The 27,602-nt window shown below is 43.1% G+C and overlaps 1 protein-coding gene across 1 annotated transcript; it reads right to left on the reverse strand.

The window, feature by feature from the left end:
* Positions 1-1,660: 1,660 nt before the first annotated feature.
* GPI (glucose-6-phosphate isomerase) lies at positions 1,661-23,594 on the reverse strand. The gene is made up of 18 exons (XM_066557328.1): positions 23,365-23,594; positions 19,057-19,147; positions 18,613-18,681; positions 15,764-15,883; positions 13,862-13,945; positions 13,630-13,776; positions 11,825-11,896; positions 10,758-10,802; positions 9,932-9,985; positions 9,002-9,062; positions 7,499-7,542; positions 7,123-7,275; positions 6,683-6,812; positions 6,246-6,322; positions 4,802-4,930; positions 4,327-4,402; positions 4,178-4,244; positions 1,661-2,721 (listed from the first exon to the last, which is right to left on the reverse strand). Exons 1-18 carry the CDS (start codon positions 23,481-23,483, stop codon positions 2,598-2,600), a joined length of 1,662 nt encoding a protein of 553 aa, XP_066413425.1. The 5' UTR covers positions 23,484-23,594; the 3' UTR covers positions 1,661-2,597.
* Positions 23,595-27,602: the final 4,008 nt, after the last annotated feature.

Raw genomic sequence — 27,602 nt, forward strand, 5'->3', positions numbered from 1 at the left:
CTCTGTTAAACTCAAACCCACACAATCTATATTAAGTACATGTCCAGTGGGAATACAATATGAATTTAGCATAATTTTCTTTAAGTATTAGATTTTTCCCATGAATACAGTAATTACTTTCTCAAGAACTCCTAAAATACATTCATAGATTAATTTTTACATTGAGATGCTATTACTATTAGACAGTCAAATTAGCATTGCAAGCATAAAATATATCATCAACTTAACTTACATTGACTGAAGCATCTGCACACAGTATTTCCTCAGAGGCTTTAGGAGGAGCAGGTCTTGTAGGCAATGGATGGGGTTGAGGATTAGGGATTGTGTGCCATTTTAGGGGTATGACAAGCTTCTGCTTACTTCAGGCACATCATTACCTTTCATTCTCTCTCATATATGACAACAGTTTTTATCAGACCTCAGCCATGCTCATTACAATTATCCCAGATGTACTTGAATGTGTTGGAATTTCTCATTACCAGAGCACAATTTATGCAGAAATCACTTTTATTCTTTCAGGAATGTGGTGGCCAGATATTAAACTGAAGGATTTAAACCAGTTCAGTGGAGCTCAGGAAACTGAGTCACAAAGTGGCTGCGTGTCAGGGCCATGTGTCAGGGCACAGGTCAGTGCAGAGTCCCTGCAAGGGAAAGGCAAAGACCCAGAGGCCACAAAAATCTCCTGTCACTGACAGCAGGTTCCTGAACCCTATGAGGGTTTTGCACCGTCTCCTCTTCAAATCGCAGCCACAGACCCTCCCTTGCACATTACTTGTAGCCTCCTCAAGCAGTGCAGGGAAAACCAGCTCTTTTTAAAGCCTCTTTACGGCTCTCATGCTGTGTTTGCCCGCAGCCCCGCGGCGCTCCGGCCCCGAGCAGCCCCTGGCGAGGGTGAACCCGGGCTGGCGGTCCGGACATCGCGGGCTCGGTCCCGCACGGTGCCCGCCCGCCTGTCCCTCATGGCGGCGGAGCCCAGGGGGTGCCGGTCCCGCACGGTGCCCGCCCGCCTGTCCCTCATGGCGGCGGAGCCCGAGCTGGCGGTGCGGACATCGCGGGCTCGGTCCCGCACGGTGCCCGCCCGCCTTTCCCTCATGGCCGCGGAGCCCAGGGGGTGCCGGTCCCGCACGGTGCCCGCCCGCCTTTCCCTCATGGCGGCGGAGCCCGGGCGTGGCGGGGCGGGCAGCGGCGGGCACGGTCCCGCACAGCGCTCCCCAGCCTTTCCCTCATGGCGGCGGAGCCGGGGTGACGGGGCGGGCAGCGGCGGGCTCGGACCCGCACAGCGCTCCCCAGCCTTTCCCTCATGGCGGCGGAGGGGGCGGGCTGAGCGCTGAGGGCTGCGCCGGCAGGGGGCGCCCCGCGCGCGGCCATGGCCCCTCAGGTCCAGCCCGGCCGCGCAGGGAGCCGCGGGAGGGAAGGAGAGCGTTAGAGCCCCGGTGAGAACAGGCCGCTTTCCTCTAGCGGGCTCTCTCTTCCTATAGAAACATTGCTCCATCGGGCCTGAGCTCTGCAGGCAGCGGGTGAAGCACCGCGGAGGTGCCAGAGCAGGCAGGCTCAGCCCGCAGCACCCAACCCTGACAGTGAAGCTGCCCGGCAAAGATGGGCACTGAGGGCTTCCAGCCCACACCGCGCAGTCACCATTGGGGCCATGAGAACCAAAGTGTCCTTTTAATGCTTGTGTCTTACCTTTATTAAAGGTGTTACAGAACAATAGCCAGAGCATGCCAATTTGCTAGCAAGGAGGTTAACAGTAGTAGAGAACAAAAAAGAGGATAAACAACATATTGACAACAGGTTTCTCTATTTCTTTCACTGTTGTTGTCAGAGAGTGATGCTGATTAAACAGTGAGAAATTGCCCCTGGAGGATACCAAAACCATTTGTTCTCCAAGTGATCCCAAGCTTTTGCTTCACAAACTCTGGAAAACTGTTTGGAAAAGTTAAGATACCACTGTCTCTTCAGGAACCTTCTTCCTTTTTGGATAGCTGTCCACATAGCTTACAGACAAAACAGGAAATCTTTTACCAAACATCAGTAAACTTGGATTTTCACAGTAGCACTGGGGGGAAAAAAAAAGTCTGTATCTTGCTCAAAAGGGATGAAATGTAACTGAACAACCTACAGCTGTAGGTCTGATTCTTTAAACACATTCTAGTTTCCAGCTTAGAGTAGAACCAGTCCAAAAAGACAGAAGTCGGCTCACTTGGCTTCAGAGGACCTTACACAGTGAGTGAGGCAAATGTTACTAGGGCTGCACTTCAAAAATAGAGTGAAGAAGTTTTACTCATCCACCATACCATTTATTTTCTAGTATCAGTAGGTGACCATCTTTAAGGAAGTTGAGGGATAAAGAATCGAGGAATATACCAGCTGCACTTTACAGATTAACAGCCACAGAAATAGAAAGCAACTATACAATCTCAGGGTTTCACAGAACTAGTTTCATTTGTAACACTTGACGCAACAAGATTAACTGCAACAAGTGAAGAGAGCTACATCTGTAAAGTGCTATTTTTGTTAAAAGTGGCTAAAAAAAGCACATCTACAACAGATTTGGGTACTCGGTGGTGAGATTGTCGATGTCCTCTAAGTGTTTCATTTCAAGCTCTGTGTTTTTTGATGAAATTGATGAGCCCATTTGTTGAGCTATCATGAGATGTCACTGGAGCATCTGACTCCAGTTCAGGCTCAATTTTCTTGGCAAGTTGTTTTCCAAGCTCAACTCTGCATTTATAAAAGCAGGAGAAGAAAGAAAAAGCAATGTTAGTGCTAAAAACTTACAGTATTTACTATAAGCCATTGATATTAAAAATAGAAGCCAGTAAAAAGTAACCTCCCAGTGAACAATCTGATGTTTTATCCCTCAAAAATTACTCTTGAAGTATTTAACTCAGTGTCATTCATGAAAAACTGGAGTTATCATTGTTCCTTAGCTGAGCAGACAGCTCAAATTACAGGATGTCTAAGAGAATATTCTGTTTTCAGAGTCAAGCAGAATCTTTTCACCTCGGTAGTCACTTGTGTTATGCAGCCTGCCCCAGTGCAGAGTGCACTCAGCTGGCTCCTGTTCACTGTTAAACAGGACAGTGCTCAGAACACTGATTTGTGTCACCCAAACAATGCCCAGCTGAGCTACAGCCTGGAAGCACCCCCAGCACCTATCCAGGAGTTACAGCCCCACTGTCTAAGAATCTAGGATATTCCAACAGCTGCAAGAAACAAGGCTGGTTCTACAGCATCCCCACCTTGTAGTTTTGGATGCCATTCTGGAATTTCATCTGTGGCAGTAAAAGCTGTATTTATTCCTACCACACTCCTGACCTCAGAGTTTATAGCAGGCATCAGCTTGTACTAGACACAGTCTGCCATTTTCATGTTCTGCTACAGTATTTGGTTATAGAACAAGCTGTGGTAGCACAGCACCAAACAATGCATACAAAGATGAAGGCAGCTTAGTGTAAACTGATATTCTACACCTGTGGAGCAAATGTGCTCTTCAGAACAACCCCTCACAGCACAGGCAGGCTGCACCTGAAAAATCTTATTTCCCAATCCCTCTACCTAAGCCATACAGTATGTTTACAGGTCATATTACAGATGAAAGAACCTGATTAACTCCTGCCTGAATTTTTCAGTGACACAGTGACAGAATCCCCCAAGCTGCTGTTGCACACATGGAGCTCCAGCACAGCCCTCAGTCACAGATGCAGCCTGCATGAAACCAAGGGCTGCTGCATACAAAGACCTCTGCCAGAAATGCTGTCTCTCCAGCACAGGAAAATTAAGAGGTAATCAATCTTTTGCTCATCAGATGCCACTCAAACTGCCTACTAATCTAGAGGTAAAATAATTCTTTTTTCCATGCTATAGGGAAAACATTTCCTTTCCTAATTCTCAGAACATGTGTTCAGCCTTCTTGACTGTTTTCCTCACTACTGCATCTTTTTTACATTCACAGTATTTTTCTAAATTCAACAGAGGTCCTTAGCCAGAATTGTTATCTACAAGTCATTATGCATTATAGCATGGTAACCTATCCCCAGAAAATCTGTTTTCATTTGTAACTATCCCATAATCATGTGCTCCAAGTATAAAACCCTTTTGATGGTCTTTTCTCTAACTCATGATAGATTCAAGAATCTGTCAAGAAGTATACAAGAAACAAACCAAGGAAACTTACCCCCACTGGTCATAACTGTTAATGTCCCAGACAACTCCTTGAACAAATATCTTGTGTTCATACATGGCTATAAGCAGAAAGAGATTTATCAATAAACTCGATCACAAAGTCTTCATTAGAATTCACAGATGAGAAATGTATTTACTTACCAATGATGGCTCCCAGGGTGAAGGGGTTGAGTTTTGTAAACATGATGGAATTGGTTGGCCGATTTCCCTCAAAGACCTTTCAAAACAAGAGATACATTGTCACCCAGTATGTTGTAAAAAGTACATCAGAAACTTGCAGGTTTTGTCTTTGTTGGAGTCCACACTGGACTATTTGCATTAGCAGCAAATACCAAGTTCTGAAAGCTTTAAAGGCCTTCAACCATAAAATTGTACAATTCCCATGTTTTTTTACAAACACAATGGAAAATATGTCCCAAGCACCATTGCTGGCCACTGTGGCCTACAAGAAGTAACCCAAGAGTCACTGGGCTGAGATAGCCCACATTCCCTGGAGCACCTCCAAGGCCTCAGAGCCACAGCGTGCTCACAGCCTGCTCCCAGTGCCCTGCCAAGGTGCCATCAGTGCCACCCCATCCAGGCTGCCCTGTCACCCCCAGCACAGCCCCCCGGGCACCTTGTGGGGAAGGAGCTTCTCCAGAGCGTCCCCGCTCAGCCCGGCCGCCTGCAGCTCCTTGCGCGCCTCCTCTGGAGTCTTCCCTTTCATCAGGGCCTCCGTCTGAGCCAGGAAGTTGGCCAAAAGGATCTAGCAGGTAGAAAGAAACACCAGTTACTGTTTGCATAGCTGGAATACTGGTACCTGGTGCTTGAGCCCATACCAAGACCTAGTCTAGACTTCCCAGTTCATTTTAGCACTGTGGCAGTACAAGATGTATCAGTTTTAACATTGGCAGTAAAAAATGTATCAGTTTTAGCTACTGCTTCTTACCTCAGAGTGCCAGGGGACTCAGTTACTATTAACACATGTGCTAAAGTCCATGCATCCAAAGATAACCAGGACAGTTCTGCAGAATCCTGCTCCTGCTGAAGCTGGCAGCCAGTGTCCCAAAGGCACCAGAGGAGCCTGGACTTCACACAGCCCTTTCACCCAGTATAATCTATGATTTTATCTCATTCTACACCATCTCATGGAGAGCCAGGTACTAGGATTAGTCAAAGGTAACCCAGCTAAGATGTATTTGGTCATCTGTATGCAGGAAAATCCCCACAGTTTACCATACACCAATCCCTACCAATGCAGTGCAAGGTTCCAACTTATTGCTCCCTATCTAATGTTAGACAGCAAATTTGTGGTTTTATTTTACCTGAAGACACAGTAAGTCTTTTACAGCCAAATGAAACCTTTTTTCCCCTCTTCTTTTGTGAATTCATATTTCCAATTTTCACCTATATTTAGTCTTACTTGACAAAAAGATTACTATTACACAATACAAAGAGCACTTGTAATCTGAAATCATGACAAGAGTGAAATTTAGTGACTAAAGATTCTTTTTGTGAAGTATGCAGAAAATAGTTAACCTGAACATGTTTCCCCCTTGGAAGTTAAGAAAAATCTTAGTTCATTGAAAATCCTTAGTCAGATGATAAACTGAAAACTGGACAGGTTATCAAGATCTGTGTAGAAGGCCATCAACCCAGCCATACCATTACATTCACCAAATTTTGTTCTAGAATTTAATTCTTGAAAGCTTCCTCAGAGATGGTGCCACATCAGGTCTGAGAATTTGCTTCTTTCTACCCTCCAAGAACTACATTCCTTAAAATTCTTCAAGGAATTTTAAACACTTAATTGCTCACTCAACTCTTTCCAGCTTCAGTAGGCCCACAGGAAACACCACTGAGCTGCCACTGCAATTCCTTCAAGAATAAACATACCACTGCATTACATATTACCTATAAATGGCAATTATAATCTAGGTACTTTTAAATCTGTTGTGAATGTTGACAGAGCTTTTGTGTATAGTTTCAAAGGGACAGTTAGAAATATCACATACTGCAATACCAAGTAAGCCTCAGTGCCTTGAGCCACAAGAAATGTGGTGCCCTGACAAAGAACTCACCTTGTGATGCAAGCCATTTCTGATGGGGTGCTGGGTCTGCACTGGGATCAGGAAGTCACAGGGAATCATGCGAGTTCCTGTAAAAAAAAAACAGGTCAATAACTCTGCATCAGGTAAGTCTTAGAAAACCTTCACTTCTCACCCCATTTTCAGAGTTGCTGGAAGACTCAGTCATTTGTACAAGCTTTATAGAAGAGCATTATTATTTGCAGCAGGGGGAAGTAACAATACAGCTCAGGAGTTCCAGCTTTGTTTGACCTCCTTAGTGCAGTTAAAACCTGCATCTTGTAGCCTTCACAAGCTACTAATTAAAAACCCCACAGCAATGTGATGCTAGGTTAGACAGGGGTCCAACCTCTAAACAAGTGTAAACTCAGCAGCCTCCTGCAGTCATTCAGACTTGAATTCCAGAACAAGGTATTGACCAGTTTGCTCACCTTGGTGAATGAGCTGGTAGAAAGCATGCTGCCCATTGGTGCCAGGCTCTCCCCACACAATAGGGCCAGTGCTGTAGTCCACACGAGAGCCTTTCTTGGTAATGTATTTGCCATTAGACTCCATATCACCCTGAAGAAGGGAAGGGGAGGATCACTCAGTTTCCATATATACTTCAACTACAATAAACAGTGCTTGTTTATAGGAATTTTCTAAGCATGAGGGATACAGCTGACTCATTTATGGACGTCAAGATAACAGACATATGAGGAACAAAGGTCTTTAAGTGAGGAAATAAGCTGGTATCGATCCTGGCACCAGTCTCTCGAGGCAATTGAAGGCATGCATTAAGTGACTGCACTTTTATCTCCCTCATGCACTGAGGATGCTGAACCAGGGCAGAATGTTCTCTGCACTGGCTGCAAGCTGTGGCCAGCCCTACCTGCTGGAAGTAGGCAGCGAAGCGGTGCATGTACTGGTCATAGGGCAGCAGGGCGTGCGTCTCACAGCCGTAGCAGTTGATGTACCACACCCCCAGCATGGCCAGCAGAACAGGCACGTTCTTCTCCAGGGGGGCAGTGTGGAAGTGATTATCCTGCACCACACAAAGCAAAGTTACACTTCTGACAAAGCAACTGCCATCCCTCCCAACTCCTACATTGTTTATAGTGTTGTGTTGATCCAGTGCAGGCTTCCCACAAACTGTCATTTTATCATCATTGATGAGGACGTGGGCAGCTGGACAATCAATGTGCCTTCCATTTCCTTACTAACAACTCTTTAAGAGGAACAATCTGAAATGAGCATCCAACACTCACCATCCAGTGGGCTCCTGCAAGCAGACTCTCAAAGTTGTCAAAACCTAACAATGGAAAGAAGTCAGTTTTTATTTACTATTACAACTCAAGCTTTATTTTTCCTATAGACACAACTGAGAAACAGTTTTGATTCCTTGTATGCAGCAAGGCTCCCAACTACTAATCAAGTTTAAAGCTGCACTCAGACTTCTCCTGATATTGCATCCCATAAGCCAGACATTCACTTATGCTTAAAGCCAGACTTCAGAGCAAGTCCAACTTCATGAAACATAATTCAAAAACCTTTGCCTAAAATCCCCAGGCAGAATGAGCAACTAGAAGGAAAACAGAGGCCTTTAATACAGAGCCTACTTTGAGGCCACATAGTTTTTAGCACATTTGAACACTTAATCACAGCCAGTGGGAGACACATCTGCCAAAAAAACAGGGCAAGGCTAGCACAGCAGGGATTTCTGCACTGGTGTGAGGAGAAACAGCTCTAATAAGATATTCTCAAAGAAAAAGGCTACCCCTCCCTTCCCTGTTCTTGCTAACAATTCACCTGAGCTTCCTTTGCTTTTCAGTTATGGTATCTAAACCTCCACTCACTTTCCCAAATGAATAGTTTAACGGCTAATCTTTCTTGAAAAAACAGAAATCCTGATTCATACATAGCAATTGGGAGGTGAAGTGTTTGGACTCAAAGCAGCAGCTCTACCTGTGGTCAGAGGCCAGCTGTGCCAGTTGAGGGGCCTAAGAGAAAGAAGTGGAGATAGGCTGGCATGTCAGCAGTCAGCACCAAATCTGCCTGACAGCAGCAGTGAACAGTTTATTGCAGATGAAACAGTAAGTGCCTGACTTGTTTATTTTGCTCTTATAATAGGTTTTTCTACACATGAAAACTCCTATTCATATAATTCCAAAAAACATCAAACCCAATGTTATTCTTCTAATCCCAGTCTAAGGGAATTCTAGCTTTTGCCTAGAAAAATAAATGACATTATAGTTTCAGACTTTAAACATCTGAAAGCAGTGAAGAGGGAACAAATGTAATCATCAGGCCCTATAGCCTAGACAAAGTACTGGGAGCAAAAGGAATTAATAGCAGAAGGACATTGTTAACAGTGCTAAACAGAGCTCATATGCAGAACCAGAGACAGGATTTTGGTGTTAGTGTGTGTATACTCACAGATACTAAATACTCTGCTTCAGGTTTAGCAGTGTCAGATGCAAGGTCTGATTTTCAACCCTGCTACAGCTTTACATAAATCAGGCACTTTTGGCTTTGTGACTAAAGCAATGCAATTTGACTAATCGTCCCCAAATACGGGGTAAGTTCCAAAACCGTATTTGCAGTATTAAAATACCAACGTTTCCATTACATTCCAGATCATTTTTTAGCACCCACATATAGTATTTGCCCCAAATCTGATTCACAATCCACTATTGGTAATGCACTCCATAGTTACATTCCTGAAGCAAACAGGGCAATTCTTGGCACAGTGACATCCCAGGAACACCTACCAATATGCAGGGCAATGGAGAGACCAATGGCAGACCACAGGGAGTAGCGACCACCAACCCACTGCAAACAAGAAACAGCTGAGATGGAGAAGTGCAAGGCTTTTACATTCAAACTATTAGAAAACAGCAGTGTGTGCTTAGACTGTTCCCAGCAAAATCAATACTCCTTCTGGTGACAGTTCACTGTATATATTTGGCATAGTCAGGAGAACCTGCAGTCTGAAGTTATCCTACTTGTCCAATTTTTATAACATCTCTTAACTAAATAGCTTGATTCCAGTTAACTTCCAAATCCTTAATTTGTTATATATAGCTTGTATAACTGCTTTCATAAAGTCACTCCTCTAAAGGGAAAGCCTGCTTCAGCAAAATTCTGACACTTGGGAAAGGTAACATTCCAAACAACTTCTGAACAGCAGCTTATTTGTCAGGCAATTAGTCAATGAGACATACCAACCTGTTTCTGATTAAGTATAAGGACCAAGACTAAGGGCAGTATACTTAAAATATGCATCTGCTACAAAATCTCCAATCAGGCTCCCATTTCTGATGTCTGACCTTTACCAGGCCTAGGTTATATACCATAGACACCAAGAGGCAAATGTCACAGCTTATAATAACTACTTGCATAGAGCAGTAAGTCAAGACTATCTCCTGTTACTCACAGCTGATTAGACAGCCAAAAACATGGAGGACTCCTCTTCAGACCTTTGACTGGAAAATTTTAACAGACTGAGAAAGAGTTGTCAATTTGCCTTTAGTCAGAGCTTTTCAGGTATTGAAGTGCACTGAATACAACTCCTATAATTTAGGAGCTGCTGTTTTAGAAACTGCTTTTGCAGTTCCAAGACATCTAGTTGGAATCATCTTACTTGCTTCAGAAAAAGCTAACAGTTCACATCTACCACATAATATCAGACATTTACTTACATCCCAAAACTCAAACATGTTCTCTGGGTCAATTCCAAAGTCTTTAACTTTAGGCTAAAATCAACATGAAAAAACACCATCAGTAAAACCAACAGCATAAAAAGCTTTATACCAAGCAAGCAAATGCAAGTTTGATATCTATTAAATAAACAATCCTACACTACATCTATTTTAAAAAAGCATTGCATCCATCACAAAAATTACATTTTCATTTCCAGAAATAACTGTCACTACTCACTATTAAAAAATCAAGGACATACATTCATTTCCTGATGAATCTAAGTGGCCATAGAGTTAAAGCTGGACTGACACTCAGTTTACATTTACCAGAAGCATAATGTCAGTCCCTGACACCCTGCCAATGACTGCAGTGCTTTTCTAGTTACTGACAGTCTCTCTGCTTCATACTTTTGCATGAAGCACCACACAGTGTGCTCATCATAAGCATTTTCAAACTGCCTGCACTATTTCAGCTCTTACCTGGAGTTTGGAATAACATTTGCTTATGTAACTGCAGTCACACAACTTAGGCAATTAGAGGTAACACTCATTAATAACAAGTCATTCCAAGCACAAGAGCTCTTGATTTCAGATTTAAAACTCTAGCAGAAGAAGCACACATCTATAATCAAAGTCCAGTCTTAGTACAGCTCAATACTTTAGAAGTGTTTCAGTTACTCTGAGTAGGAAAAAATAGGTTTCCATTCAGAAGGAATGCTAAAATTTGGAATTCAAGCATCTTAAAGGACAGACTTCCTTGCTAGATTTTAAGGTAAGGCTGCCTTAAAGGTACATAGGAAAAATTAACTAGATTGACTATACTTACAGCATTGGTAGATAAGGCAACAAAATGCTTGGCCACAGCTGAAGGCTTAATAAAAATAAAAAAAATAGTTAGATCTACAATGTTAACTACTTTCATTTCTGGTTATAAAGCTGATCCACTACCATTTAAACAAAATGCTGTTGACAATCATCAGTTGTTATTAATTTGAAATCATCTTATTCACATTCACTGTGGGATTTGGGAGCATACCCAAAGAGAACCCTCTGGGGCATTCCCATCAAAGCCTCCAGAGAGAGGCACAGCCTCTCCTTCAGTGTGTTCCCAGCCTGGACACCACCACCACAGCCCTGGAGCAGATGGAGCTCAATGTACACCCACCACCCTTCCAGCCAGGGGCAAAAAACCAAGACAATTGGAATTACTGATAAATGTCAAGCTCCAGAGGCACACTTCAGTCTTTTAGAAGGTGCTGTGATAAGGATGAGTTGTCTGAGTGTAAGGAGGAATTTCAGAGCCCAGCTTTCAAACTAAGTACAGCTACCCTGACTGGGAACAGGTCACTGCCCATCTTAATTACCTGAACAGGCACTATCTGCTTTATTACTTTAAGAGTTCAAAATAGGACAGAATGAGCCAAACACAAGGTTTCTATTCATAGCACAGCCATCTGCCATAGAAATGTCAGTGTATTGTTCCAACCATAGCTTCACCTCTAGTTTTTAAAGATTTGGCAATAATTTAAAGGTAGTACCACACGCATTATTCTTGTTTTTTCATTACTAGTAGTTCTAGCAAATTATTGGTTATCTCTAAGCAAACACTACATTCTATTACTTAACAGGCAAGATTTGGAGGAACAATGCAGGAGAACCATTTATAATGAAAAACTAGCGGGTTATCACTTCAATTGGACAAAACAGCCTGTCATTACCAAAGCCCTGAAATGATCTAAGTACAAATGCATTTAGCATTGTATCAATGATCATTTGCTAAGCTGATGTTTGGGCTGTTACTGGCTCTGCTCCAAGGCACACAGAATGATTGGAAAGAAATTGCACAACAAAAACTGCTGCATTCTGTTACTTAGGCTTCCATCTCAGACTTACATCATTAGCAGCACGCAGGAACCACTCTTTGGCTGTTTCTGCATTGGTGATGGTTTCCTGTGTGGTGAAGGTCTGCACAGTGGAAAGCAAATAAGTAAAACTGTTCTTAACATGGAAACAACTTCAGGTTACTAAAGCATCACATCTCAGATAACTAGAGCAGAGTGATTCTAGATGTTCATAACACACAGCTGCTGCCAGATTACAGAAAAAAAGCAAGCTTATGAATCCAGTAAACACTAATATTGCTAGATTTACCCATCTAGTTTTAAGCTAGTATGTATTTGAAATTGGAATAACTATTCCCCATCTCCTGCCTTCCCATTCCCCAAACTGTTTTGTAAAACCTTGAGACTAAAGTCCTCTACTTTAATTTTTTAGTAAAAGACTGAAGTTTTACTGTTCAACTAAAAAGAAACTAATTGAACATCTAAACAGGATAACCCAGCGGGACTGTCCTATTGTTCTTCAATTCCTACTTTTTCATGGATGAGCACTCATTTCTGCCAAGACTCTTGTCATAATTTTTCTTTTGCTGATTAGAGGAAAAAATTTTCCTGCTTTATGAAGTGTGCACAGAAGTTCAGTCATGCAGTTTTGCAAGTATCTACAACCATTCTGATTTATTCAGCCATCAAAATTTAGCTTTAAGGGTGAACACTAGATTCATCCTACTCTCATCCATCTCCAGAAATACTTCATTATGAAACATAAGCCTGTTATGGAAAGAAAAAAATGCCATTCATCCTCTTCCAAACATATCCAATTAGCTAACTACAGTCTGGCAAACAAACTCAAGTGTTACTCTTTCAATCTGGCAGTTTTCTAAGCCTTTGAACCGTGATCCCTGGACTCAGTGATTGCAAGTGACCATCAGTATTACTTTGTGCAGTTTCCTTATTGCTCCATAAGCTGTTGCTCAGCTGCAGCAGTGCCAAGATAAGCTCGTGAGCACCGTGCAGAGCATGACCAGCACTGCACACACATTCACTTGCTGCAGATTGCCTCCATCAGCAGAAAGGTTCTACTGTGCTTGACAAACGAAGGCAACCCAGGTTACATAACCATGAAGTTTGTCTCCACCTCCTTCCTCTGCTCAGACAGAAGCATTCCTCAGAGGGAGAGGGCTGCTGGCAATTATTGCTTACAGAGTCAGCTCTTAGCAAGGCAAGACTTAAAGGCAGCTATTCAGTCTGCAGTCAGAAATAAGCTGCTGCTGCTTCATAAGATGACACCTATCTTTACCTCTAAGTAAAGCAGCTTAGCATTTATAGTGCTCAAGGAACTCAGCATTGAAGTTATTTAGGTGAAGGTATTGTGACTGCCCTATAAAATGGAGATTCTTAAAGTACATGCAATTCATTAATGCAAAAAACCAGCATTTAACAAGTACACTGTACATAAAATAAAGGATCAAAAGTCCTTTAGGAATGAAATAATATCCAGAACTTCAAAGAAATAACTACGTTGGATCCTCCATTCCACCTACAGAGAAATGCAGGAAAATAAACTTTTGTGAATAAAGCTAAAACTTGCATTGACTGAGAAATAAACCCCAGACAACATGGAATTGTTCCTGTATCTTATTTAGGTTAAGTAATTCTCAGCATTTGACTTACAGATCCCCAAGTATTTCAGCAGCCAACACAACCTTGTACTGCAAGTTCAGAAAGAATCACAACAGGCCTGTTTAGAAAGAATCCACACTGCAAGCCCCTGGTCTGGATATTCCTGTGGACAGCCCTCCCTCCTGACTGAACTCTGTACAGCAGAACAGGCCAAGGCAGAGCTTGTGTCAGACATACCTTTGATGCAATGATGAAGAGAGTAGTGTCAGGTTTGAGTTCAGCCAGGGTTTTGGCTATATGAGTACCATCAATGTTGGATACAAACCAGACACGAGGGCCTCCCTTGGAATACGGTTTCAGGGCTTCAGTTACCATCAGAGGGCCCTGCATAGAAGCCACAATTAGATTTTATCCTCACTGGAAGCATGCACACAGAGATGGGCAGGGTGTATAGAAGTCAGGAGCTTACCAAGTCAGAGCCACCAATGCCAATATTGACCACATCAGTGATTGCCTTGCCAGTGTAGCCTTTCCATTCACCACCGCGGACCCTCTGGGGCAAAAAAATTAACAAGAGACACAATGACCATTTTATACTTGCACTAAAGCTACTGATGCTAACCCAGGACCAGCAAACAGGCTTTGTTTTCAGGTATTGTTGTAGAAAGTTGCCAAATACAGCTTTCAAACCTCTAGACCTTAAGGCCTACACTCAGAGCCACCTTCTTAGCCAGACATTGTACTATGCCTAAGATAGAAGCAAAACCACACTGAAACATCAAACACTTAATGCAGTTAAAACTCTCCCTCTACTGTGTGAACTGCTGTAGCATTTATAGTGTTTGCTAAGGCAAGAGACATCTATCCAAAAATGATAAAATCTTGGGCATTAAACTATGTGCAACAAATATTTCAACCTGAAGCTGTTCTTCAAGTGTCTTTCATTAGAAAGAGCTTCACTAACTAAACTGGAAGACAGTATGAATAAAGCCACAGAGATAAGAGATTTATTGGCAAACGATTCTAAAAGCTTCTCTTGCAAGTTTGCTTTGCATTAGGATTTATTTCTGGGCTGCACCTTAACAGCACATGGTCTAAGTTCCTGCTCTATTCCTGTTCTTTAAGCATCACTGAAACAAAACAAAATTCCAAACATTAACTGAAACTCTACATTAAATTTTGTCCATCATCTACCACCTCTGCATTCAATCTGCTCCAATCACAAAAGCAATCTTCCTGGTGTCATGAATACTTCCAAGTACATTCCCCAGTTCTAAAGCAATTTTTCTACATGGTGTTTAGTTATGCTGATTTTCGCTCTCCTTTGCTACAAATGTTTAAACTTTTCATTTTTCCAAACAGAAAATCCATTTTACTAACAGCATTCCTGTACCCCATAGATGATGCTGCCATAGTCTCAAAATCCCATCTTCTAAGTCAACTGAAACCAGCATCTTTGTTAATATTTTTAAAGAAACTGCTTAACATGATTTTTATTTTGCAGAGAAGATACATCCACATGAAAGTGATATTCACATGTTCTGATAGTTGAAACCATAGAGCAAACAAGAGGATGGCACCAGTGAAAACTCTTGTTTTGCACTACCAAAACCTAAATCAGCTAGAAATTCTACAGTGCCAGACACCACAGAATTTCCATGGCCATTCAAGTCTCACAGCATATGAAGAAAGTACCAAATCCACACCAACTGGTGTCAGTTATTGTGGTTTTGGCATTTATCATTAAGAATAGAACAGAATGCAAGCTCATTCTGCATAGAAGTATGAATTTGCAGTGAAACAGGGCATTACCACCTGGCTAAGACTCACAACAGCAACCAGGCAGGTCCAGGTCCTCCCAGCCTTGTTTAAAATGCACTAAAACTACCCAGGTGGGTATTCTGCAAACAGAATAGAATTAAAGTAATTTGACCTAAACCCAGAAGATCCTTAAGAAACTATTTAAGTAGAGCATAATCAAATTGCAATTGAGCTGGGAACTCCTACCTCCCTCCTGATTTTACACAAATGTTAAGTGGCAGTTTCTACCTGGTGCAGCCAATTAGTTCAAAAATTAGCAAGAAATAAAGTAGTATTTGAATGGCACTTAATGATTTACAAGACTTCCAAAGTACACATGAGATTACTGCTGAAGGAACAAAATCTAGGGAGCCCATTAAAGAAAAACCCAACTAGAAACAGGGAGAGAAAAGTGGATCAATAAAATCAGCTCCAACTCCATGCTTGAGCCAGAACTATTGTAAACCTCAAAAAAGGACCCAATTCACATGAACCAGTCTACAATCCACATGTAAGAACCTGGCTGGGTATAAAAGAAACACGTAAAAAATAAGCTGTGGTGGTACTATACCTGACAGAAGTGCTTCATTTTGTCCAACACTTTGTTGACTTCTGGAACAACATCTTTCCCATCCACAAGGATTGGCACATTGGAGCGGTTTCTCAGAGCAATGTGAAGCACAGCTCGGTTCTGAAACAAGGGGAGAAAACTGAGATGAGGCTCTCTCCAAGTTACACCCCAGGGCCTCAGATGCCTCATCCAGAGGGCAGTATAGTCATCAAGATTTAAAAACCCTTTAGATTAACTGGGATTAGGAGAGCAGTGTTTTCAGTGTGTGTGCATACACACATCAGTGGCTACCTCAATCCCCCTCTCACTCCACTGACCCAGTGGAAGGGGCTTACAACAGCACAGTATGCAAAGGAAAAGTTCACTTGGGAGAAAAGGCTCAAAATCCCTTTAAAAGTGCAGAATCCAGCAATATTCATGACCCAGTGATCTTTATTTTGGCATGCTTTAGGTATTGAAGAATGAAATTGTTTCTTATTGATGACAACACTAAAAAAATCAATTACAACAAGCAGCTGAAGTTATTTTCTCAGGCATCTTCTCAATTATCCTGAGTACACCATTTAATATAGGAAGAGACATAATTTAAGCATTTGACAACAAAGAATACAATAGCCACATCCCTCTATCCACTGCCCACAATTAAATGCTGCCTGAACACTTGCACACCAAATATATTTAGTAGTTGTGCTATAAGAAAAAATCTCCTAGCATGCAGGATTTATGTTACTTCTCCACAGCTGCACATAAGTCAAAGCACCAAAATCTGCCCTGTGGTTTTAAGAGCTTAACAGTTTTAATCCAGAATGAAGGAATTAGTCAATACTAATGAACAAATTAAAAAAATTAGTCTGCTCTACCTCATTGTTCCACAATGAGAGGCACTGTGAGACAAAGACAACACAGACAATATGAACTGCCAAGTTATGATTTAAATACCAAATGCTAATTCAAAAATCATTGAGCTTGTGGTTACTGACTTGGAATACAAAAACCCTCTTTCACTTGCTAATTAAAGTATACCCACTCAGATTTGGGGTGAACAGAGAAATTTTTTTGCAGCACTCAGCCATGGAATGGTATTTGGTAAGTACTGCTCACTATCAGGCTTGAAGGATGCTTTGTCTGATCATAACTTGACCTGATCTCTATGGTTAAGCAGAAGTATTCCCCAAACACCATGCAGGCTATAGAGCCTGGCCCCATGATGAGTGCTCAGATGAGTTATCCTGTAATACTCTTTGCACCATATCAAGCTCCAAGTTTTAACTCGTCTGGGACCAACACCTGGCAGTGACACACATGGGTGCACGATGAAGAACTTCCACATAAGCACACACCATGCAGCCAATGCCTGCAGCACCAAAACACAGACAAGTCTAAAATACTTCAGATAAAAATCCAAAGAATGTTCTAAAGCAGATCAAGAGTAGTGGACGAGTCAGTTCTTGCCATCAAGAAGCTCCCTCATGTCCAACTGCTTTAGGTTTATTCATGCTGTTTGACAGCATCCTGCTTAACACCTGACAGTTTCACATTGTCCACGTGCTCCTATTCCAGAGCCAAACCAACCTGGTTTGATATTCTATACAAACAAAAATTAGGCAAACCCCATCTAAGTCAACTTCTGAACTGGAAGGAAGTAACTGAGGAACAGCCTGATAGAGGTGTTTCTAGACTTACAGGATACATGAAGTGGTATCAAGACAGCAGGAAAAGAGGGAGCTAGCAGCAGAAACACATCAGAGTTTGATATCGTGTTCAGGTGCTTTCTGTGCAAACTGTACCCTTCTGACACTTCAACTGCTACACCTGCTCTCAGTACACAATGAGGAACAACTCCATAATACAGTCAGAGATAGGCTAACCCTGTAATAATTTGTGTTCCATGAGGCTAGTGAAAGGCAGTATGAGACAAAACCTCCAGACAGATTTAAGACTCCTCACCCTCTTTCCCTGCTTTCTTTTCTCAGTAGCTACATCTGTGAAATGAAGGCATTAATACAGAAGGAACAGGAACCACTTCTCCAGTGAAACTGTATTTCTTTCTGTCTGTGCCTTTTCACAAACATGAATCATTCACAAACAATACAATGTCCAACTGCTGAGTTACTTTAAGCAAACAGCTTGTGCAATAGCTAAACCAGTCAATAGCCAACTCCAAGGAAACACTGGTTTCTCTGAATTTGCCTCAAACATACTAAGTAGACTTCATTTTTAATGCAGACTAATTAAACCCACTGTACCGTGGAGTTCCCAGTTTCCATCCTATTTTTAACATCAGAAAAAGTACAGTTGGTTTTCTATATGTTTTAGTAAAGATTTAACCATAACTAGAGCCTTCAGATCTACAAAAGGAGGAAGGTACTCATCCTCTTACTGAAATACATGGCTAATTTCCTAAGACTGTTTATAGTCTCAACTGTTAATTGTACTGAAAAACAAGCAGCATCACAGTCCAAAAGAGAAGGTCTTACACAATCCTCCCTTCACACCCTTTAGGCAGTTTATTAAGCTTTATGAACACTAACACTAGGCAAAAGGCATGTAATGCAATACTCTGCTCCATGTCCTTTGCATGGTCTAACTCATCTTTCTCTCCACAAAACAGGGAAGAGAAAAAAAAATACCACCAAAATCTCTAAAATAAGATGTACTGAAGGAAGGAGGTATTTTTAGGAAGAGCTGTAAAATTTTCTCTTGAAGTAGTGCAGCAAACATTCCAATCACTCAGGATTTCAATGAAGTATTTAAAGTTAAGTTTTTTCAGACTTTGCTTACACAGATGCATAAACATCCATAATAAGCACAAGTAAAGTGGAAAGAACCATGGACAGAAATAGCCTTACCTCAGTGAAGTTGATCTTCTCTCCACTAAACATGCGCTCTCTGGCACTTTCCACACCCCTTGACTTTGCCTGAGAAAGGTAAATATAGATTCCTCTTAAAATAGTGGAAGTCAACACATATTACAAAGGTCCAGCTACATTAAAGAGTGTGAACATTTAACACAACACAGGGAAACAAATTATGATGGATTAAAAGACTCACTAGATACTAGGTAAAAATAAATATTATTTTCCTTTTTCAAAGCACATTTTTATGCAAATATGCATTGAAAAATGGCTTTGTAACTCAAGGCTAGATGACAATGCAAGAATTTGAATCCTGCCAAGACTTGTAAACAGATGCCTTTTAACTTATATGTTAGCTAATGTTTATAAACAGTGCTAGAATAGTGAGTTACAGGTAAAAGTTATTTTGTTTATTAATGCAAGATTTTAAATAGTTACCAGTTCAATCAGCATTTTCATCACTTCTTCTGTAACAAGGTTCTTGGAGTAATCCAGCAAGATGTCCCCATGGTCAGTGTTCAGGGTCAAGCTGTCAAAAATCAACAGGTTGTTAAATTGCACATTCCTGAGGGGTGACTGTTCTAAGGATGACAATGGTAACTCTGCTGTAGATTACAAAAATAATGGGAATCCTAATTAGACTAAGTTAGTAAAGAAGAGTGACCAATTTGCCCAAAAAGTTTCATAAAATGACTGCTGTTTTTTTTGAAAATCATGTTTTCCCACAATCTGAATTACAGTGTCCACTTTCTGCTTGTGAAAACCCAAACACAATTAAGTATATTTGATGCATAGTTGGACAATCACATATTGTTTCCACTAGCATTCTCTAGCAATAATCAGCTTTTTCCTAATGTATTATCAGTAAAGAGCTTTTCACATTCTTCTGCTGCTGGAAAATTAAACTGTCTTCCTACAGGTCCTGTCATTCTTTCACACAGAGTCTTGAATAAGTCTAATTTAAAAATCTATACATCGTGAACAGAAACACTGCCAACTACTATGCAGAATTAAATCTCATTTGTGCATGGTTTAGTCTCACTACCCTCATTGATTCAGTGGAGGTCCCCAAACTATTTAACAAATTATCTGCAAGCTACAGTCTAACCCATCAGAATACAGGCACTTGTAGGTTCACATCTGAGAGGAAACACAGCAATGGTAGCCCAGCAGAAACCAAGTGAGCCCATTTGTATTTACTATCCTTGTATCTATATGATACAAGGTTCTGTAGTTCCTCTAATCCTTTACAATATTCTTTTGCCAATTTCTTCTTTGCAATAATTTCCAACCAAATCTATAAATTACTCTAACTGAAGAGCTGAATTCTGTAAGTCAGCCTTTGATAAAAGCACATCTCACTTTCCCTGTTGCTCCACATACCCCACAGGAAATTGCAGCCATCTAAATTCTGTGTTTCTGCTCTGTTCATTGTGTCCCCTGCTGCTTCTTTCTCAATACCTGAGCACAGAAACATGCTCTGTTATTTTAGCCACCACATATGCCTGATATATATTCACAGGGACACACCACAGCATAATACACTCATAATACATAATACATACACTCATAACAATAAGAGTAAAAATTGCTCTTCATACATAACATGACAGGCAACACTCTTCAAAGGAAGAATGGAGCTGAACTCACAATAACAGTAATAACCAGCAAGGTCTTATCATTTCAGTGGTTTCACTTACTGTTAACTTCATTAAACGTTCATTAACAGTAACATCCTTCTTATGGTCTTAAAGTATAAGCATGAATAAGGAAAGGAAGGTGTCTTCAAGCACAGTCTCAGAACCGTGTTTCTTTAATAAGTGAGGAAAAGCAGTACCAGTGCTGCTAACCGCCCTTCTCCTCAGCAGGCTGCCAACAGCAATCCTGAAACCCTGACCCCCAGCACCAGGAGCCCTGAAATATGGCTACCTAGTGGAAGGACTGGTTTGGCTCACCTGCCACTACTGTTACTCAGATACAGCATGGAAAAAAAAAAACCCAAGCCTTTGATATTTGATGCAATTTATTTAAAGACATCTCAGACTTGAAGACATTTCACTAATGATACAGCAAGACCATCAGCATACTAACAGGTCTTCAGTTTCGCTTCACTTCAGAGAAGCAGAACTCTTGGAAATCTCCTTCTACATTAAACAGCAGCTGATAGCCTCTCCAAGTGTTCTACTCCACAAAGAAAAGGATTTCATGTTTACTTGAGATGTCTTCCACCTAGAATTCATTACTTTATATATATGAACGAAAATCAATCTCACTAGACCAGAAGACAAAACCTCTCATGAAATTATGGCTGGATTCAAGCCACTGCTCATTTGAAGAAACTGCAGAAATGTGCTGCCCAAGACTTTTCAGGCAAAGCCAAATCAAGTAATGGCCACCAGATTTAAGTTGCCACACACAAGGTGGAGCACAGAGTGTACAGTGCAATCCTGTGGATCCATCCACCCTCTGTTCAAACAGAAGCCCCAAGCCCTGCAGCCGAGCTGTGCTCTCCCAAGCACCCACTGCAATGCAGCAGCTGGTGGTGGTGCTGCTCAGGGGGGGACAAGAGCCTCGTCACGTAGGCCACAGCCACCTCCAAGTGATGCTGCCCACAACCTGCAGCATCTCAGTGATTGCATCTCCCACCACATTCTCCAGTTGCACTTACTTTCCATTTACTCTTATCCTTGACAATGGACAAGCCAAGCAGCAGGAGGGTCATTCTAACACTGTGTCAGCACCCAGACATCCCTTACCTGCTGAGTATTGTGATGGCTGCATTATATCTCTTCTAACCCTTTCAAAACCAGCAGCTTTCAGTGAACAACCCACACTGATAAGAACTCCTGTTCCTATCAGGCCTTACCTCACCACCTTGGGTGGCAAAGAAGGCAAAGATCTCTTACAGGTGTGGCTACACTCCTTATCAGGCAAACAGGACATATAAATGCTGAACTAGGAAAAAAAAGGAAGAAAGGATTTTTTTGTATACATATTTGAGAGGATGCAGTCAGTGAGTGTAATGTTATTCCAATAATATTGAATAGATACTTGTACCCAGATTAAAATACTCAGATTAAAAACTATTCACACCAGTTCTGAAATTCCTCCAGAACCAGTATCAGGAAGCACTTTCACCTGGGTAGGTTTCTCTTTTCCTTCTAAAGGAAGGAAGTCAATGATTTTACAACAACATCTACCAGAACGAAAAGATATTCATAAACCTTAATTTCACATGAGGGAAGCTGCAAATGACACAGGAGCACGTGGCCAAACCTCCAGACTACAGTTTTCCACAGATATTAACTACCATCCTCCTGCTGATCTGGCTCAGAGCAGCCAGCACTGGCAAGAGTGAAGCTATCAGCTCAGCAATTGTGCTTTGCTATGAGGAAGTGCTCCTGGACTAGAATGAGATGGCTTTGCAGGAAATAGAACTGAAATAATTAAAAGAATGGATTAAGATAGATGAAGCAATCTTAAGATACTGCAACTGTTTACTTATGGGCAGCACAAAAGGACATGAATTAGAGGAGGTATTTGAAATAAAAAACCTCAGTAAAGACCATTTCACAAAAAAATACTGGAGATAAGGAAAACTTGCAATGGGAACTAAGTCTATTAGTGAGGATCCAGCAGATTTAATAAGACATTACTGATCAATTTCTTAAAAATAAAAAAAAAGTCCTGTTAAAAGGGCCAGGTGAAGCCAGTACTTGAAAAATTCAGCATAGTTTTCCCATCAATTCAAATAATATTTTATCTCACATACATATATACGCAGGACTTCATATACAATTTTTAATTACAATGTAAGAATTTTCTAATGAGCTCAAAAGGGGGAAAAAAATCCCTTTACGCAGGACAGGAATGAAAAGCTTGATGCACGCAACAAGTCTTATCGCAACACTCTAGAATGGAAGGTCGGTTTATCTCTATCACTCAGGCTCATCTTAAAACCCAAGTTTGGGATGAATCTCATATTAGACTTTTCCGACTGCTGCTATAGTACAACAACGTAACCACACACGCGCCTTCTCAGCACGGCCTCCAGCAAACAGAAAATACGTGTTCTACTTTACAAGATGAAGGCGCTGAACGCTATCACGATGCCTCCACTTGTTACTTCCTCCCCTACGCGCTGCAAGGCATTTTCTGTAGCAGCGATGGCGTGAGGCGAGGGAGGGCTAAACCCCCTCACGGCTCCGCTGCCGCCACAGGGCAGGCTTGTACGGGCGCAGGGGGCTCCGGGGGATGCGCGGCCCCTCGCGATTTTATCGCGGAGCTTATCGTGACTAAGCACGGCGTGCGAGAGGGCTGCGAGTGCCGCCCCACAGTGCGGCTGTGCGAGCGCAGCGGGCGCTGTGCTGCCCGGCACGTACCCTGCTGCAAGGATGAGTCAAGGGCAGGCGGCGCGGCCGCCCCCCGGGCGCTGCGAGCGGCTCCCCCGCCCCCGGCCCGGCCCCCCCGGCGCGTGTGCCCGGGCCGCCATCGGCCTCGCATGGCCCGGCGCGGCCCCGCCGTGGCGGACACGGCACCGCGGGCCGTGCGCCATCCGCTCCCCGCCGGGACTGCGCGGGGGGAGCGAGCGGAGCGGGGCCACGCCAGCCCTGCCCGCCAGGCCCGGCCGCGCCGCGCCCTCCGGGGCCGCGGCTCCCCGGGCCTCGTACGCGGCACCGCCCGGGCGCGGCAGCCCCAGGGCCCGCGGCCGCTGCCCCGCTCAGCCGTGGGGCCGCCCGGCCTCACCTGAACTTCTGGAAGCGATCCTTGTCGGCCTCGAAGAGCTGCCGCAGGACGAGCTTGGAGGAGTTGGCCTTGTGCCACTCCACCAGCTTCTTGAAATGGGGGTCGCCAGACAGCGCCATGTCCGCAGGATGAGCAGTCAAGGCGGGATGAACCGGGCAAGGCAGCAGAGCTCTTGCCGCCTCTTCCGCTTTTATAGCGGCGACGCGGCCTCCTGCGGCCGCCCCGCCCCGGCCGGGCCCGGCACGGCCCCGTCCCCGCCCTCCGCCGTGGGATTCCCTCCGTGCCGCGCCAGACGGGGAGGAGCGGCCGCGGGTCCCGGCGCGGGGGCGGCGGCGGGGACTGGAGCTGGAGCTGGACCTGGAGCTGGACCTGGAGCTGGAGCTGAGGCTGAGGCTGAGGCTGAGGCTGAGGCTGAGGCTGAGGCTGAGGCTGAGGCTGAGGCTGAGGCTGAGGCTGAGACTAAGACCGGGGCCGGGAGCCCCGGGGAACACGCAGCGCTCCCGGTTGTACCTCCCGTGTGAGGGAATCGCGGTGTCCCCGCCACGGCTCAGCGCCTCCCGGGGCCAGTGTCCGCCCGCGGCTGTGCGGGTGCACGGTGAAAACGCCGTCCCTGGTCGGGCTGGTTTTACCCCGGGCCGGGCCACGGCCCGTCCTGCGGCAGCGCTCGAAGGCGGCCTCAGCACCAGCTGGGACAGGGCTGGGACAGGGCTGGTGACAGCGGGGACAGGGCTGCGTGACACCCGCACCGCCGCAGCCGCGCACGCCGGGGCACCGGGTGCTGCCCTGGGTGCCGGACGCCTGCCCGTGTCCCCAGCTGCTGGACCCCTGCCCGTGTCCCCGGATCCCAGGCCCCTGCCCGTGTCCTTGTTGCCCTCATCCCTGCCTGCCACCCCATCCATCACACCTGGCTAAGCTCTGGGCAGGCCGGGGCAGGCAGAGCAGCAGCTGTGCCATCCTTGGAGGCAAAAGCTGTTCTGGGCATAAAGCAGGATGTTGTTTAAACATGGGTGTATAAAGGAGTTTGTCAAATTCCAGAGATTGCATTCTGCAGCTTAGGGGAGCAAATCCCAGTCAAATCATGTTTTAAGCACCTAAGCTCCTTTATGGATCTGGGCCCAAATCAGAGTCACAGAGCGTGAACTTGACTCAGAGTACTAAAATCACAGCCCAAGTCTTAAGCTGCAGAATCAGCATCTTGTCCTTGTTGCAAAACAAAAAGCATTCATAATTGATCCTTAGCAAAAGTCCTTCCATACCTCGCTCTTGCTTGTTTCTAAGGTTTGCTTTTTCAGACTTAAAATAACTGTTTAATAGACCAAAACATTTTTTCTTCAGCAAAATAAATCTTAATCACTTGATATATTCTCAGGGGTTTTTTTACATCTTTGGAGGCCACTCTCAGCCTTGCCAGTCATAGGTTTGGACAACTTCACCAAGCCAGAGCTGCTTCTTTCATGCACCCAAATCTGCCTGGCTGTTTTTCACTGCATGTGGTTCCCTGTACGCCTTCAAGTACGGCAGGAAAATAAAATGGCAAAAATTAAACTTTGGAGTCGATGCCACAGAGGAGAACACAAGAGCCCAGTAAGTCTTTAAAAAGACATATCATGCACACTGCCATGTCACCTTTACATATTTTCCTTCCTGTCCAAGACCTTTAGGATACAACCCTGAATAATCACAGCCTCCTTTTCAGTCAGAAACTGTAATCCAGGTGTAACCTGTGATGTAAAGTTCTTTGGCTTAATAAATATCTTCTATTAGTCACAGGGAGAGAGAAAATACCCTTTTTAAAAATGTTAATCGTACTGACAGCATTTGATATTCAGCCATGAAACTTCTGACTCACCTGTCAGATTTTTCTCAAATCAGAGGAAGCAGAATTCATTAAATTGTTCTTACCACATCCCTATCAAATCCAGGGGTCTTGTACACATATTTTCCCAAGTTTCTCTGCTGTTATTAGCAGTAGGCATTGTTTTCAGAGCCTCTTTCTTCTGATCAGCCAAAGGTCTGCCATGTTTACACACTAACAGCCACTTTTCCTGCAGGTCCTCCCAGCTGTCCTGTCATTTTTAAATTGATGATAATGTCTCAATTTTGCACCAACTTTTCCACCTTTATTATTTCAAAACTGGCAATTCCCATCCTGCCTTTCACTGTAAAATTTGCGTGGTGTCTGAGCTGTTACTCTCTTCATGTTCAGGATTTCACAGTCAGGTTACAAGGCCTGCTAAAAGATCTTTTGACAGTTCTTAAATCCTCATTCGTTACTATACTTCTGTTTTCTGGCCACCTCACTTTTCCACTTCCTTTCCAAACTGGAGAGCCACATTAGCTTCTTACTGCTCTGATCACAAGAATTATTATTATTGAAATAGTTCTTTCCCTTTTCACACAAAATATGAAACACAAAATATCTCAGTCCAAGTCTGAATTTCAGTTCATTCATTTTTGACTGAGACACAGGTCTCAATTTTGTTTCCCTTTCCCTGTCTTTCTTATTTTATCATAGTTGTTGCACTATTTGAATTATCTCAAAATCCTCCATCTCTTAAACCTCGAAGATCTTCAAGTTTATCTGACCCAATCCCAAAGTAAGCAGGATTTTGTTAACTTTACATTCCAAGTCTACAAGCATTCTTATGCTTAATTGTATCTGTGCAAGAATTTATAGGTTCAGGTAATCAATAAGGTAATTGATAATCTATTGATTCTAGTTAACAGTAGGGACAAACTGACTGTGACACCACAGTCACAGGTTTGGTATCCTGGTTACCAATTCTGTCTTCTGGTACACTGATTTGGTTACCCATTGCTAATGTGCCTGCTGCTCACATAATGTATATTCCATTGTCCTTCTTTCAATGTATATTCTTGTCTTTCTAACATTTTATTCTAAGATTTTGAGATATTATTTCTCATTTCATTAACCTAAAATTATATAAATTGTCTGCCATTCATATTTTCTTTCCTTAGACTCCTTTCCATAGAATCCTTTGGTTCCAGCACCTTCCTACTCTCTTTTTCTCACTAGAATGCAGAGAGTTCTAGAATTCAAACTATCCCTGCAGCAGACTATGCAAATTTTATGACATATGAGGAAGATAAGCAGGCCAAGGTCCTGATTCTAATTCTGAAGGAGCAGAGGACAAGGTTTGTCTCTCCATAAGCTGTGCAACAGCTGAGCACCACAGAGACAGCAAGGCCTGTCCCCAGTGAAAGCACCAATTGATTTCATTGAGGAAGGTTTGGACTGGGTGTTCAGCAGGTGAACCAGCTGCTCCTTTGGCAGCTGAGAGCTGTCATACCCATTTCCCTCAGGATTCATTTGAAGGCAGCTCTAATGGAGATAGGAGTGCTAACATGAAGTTAAGGCAAGCCCTTATCTCATGGCAGGCAGAGAGTGTGAACACAGTGGTGCTTCAGCTGCTGCAGGATAACCCACTGAAACACATTCCCATTCCAGAAAAGGCCAAAGGCTACCACAGTGAGGGATGCCATCCTTTGGGGCTGAGAAAGGGCACTTCAGTAAAGGATATTCTGTAATTGATGGAGATCAATTTTGTGGCTGATAGGGTACAATGGTGGATTTACCATTCCACAAATGCCAGGCTCTTTAACAACAGCTGCACAATGACCTACTTAAAAAAAAAGACAAGTGAAAATTCCATTTTGGAAGACAGCTGCCTAGAAATTAATATTTCCAAATTAATGTGGAGAGCCTAAATACTACTGCCTGAGGCACTTATGCCAGAAAGGTTAAGTACCACGTTTAATAGATAATCTCTATGATTAATTTATCAGAAAGAACCAAGTGGCTAATTTCCCCTAATTGAAATTTTCTGGCATGATAAAAAATTTTCATATATAATTCCACTTCAATTTAAATCCATTGTACTAACTTATTATACGAAAGCAAACAAAACTACAGTCTTGAATCCTACTTTCTTCTTCCAGTAATGGAAAAAAATACTTCCATGGCCTCATAGAAAGTAGTAGAATGGATTTCCTGAAGATGGACAATAAAAAAGGGATCAAACATTCAAATCCAGTTCCTGGTTTCAAAGACAAAAAAGGACCCAGACCCAGATTTTCAGAGTGCTTCACAGCCATCAGCTTTTGTTTTTAGTTTAGGGACAAACCTGGCTGGGCAATTCCCATCTGGGGAGCTGGGTGTACTGGGGCTCACTGAGAGCACCTTGGAGGGGTTGGAGCAGTTGTGGGGCAAAAGCACA

The sequence above is a fragment of the Molothrus aeneus genome, chromosome 11, assembly GCF_037042795.1.
Source record: "Molothrus aeneus isolate 106 chromosome 11, BPBGC_Maene_1.0, whole genome shotgun sequence".
NCBI lineage: Eukaryota > Metazoa > Chordata > Aves > Passeriformes > Icteridae > Molothrus > Molothrus aeneus.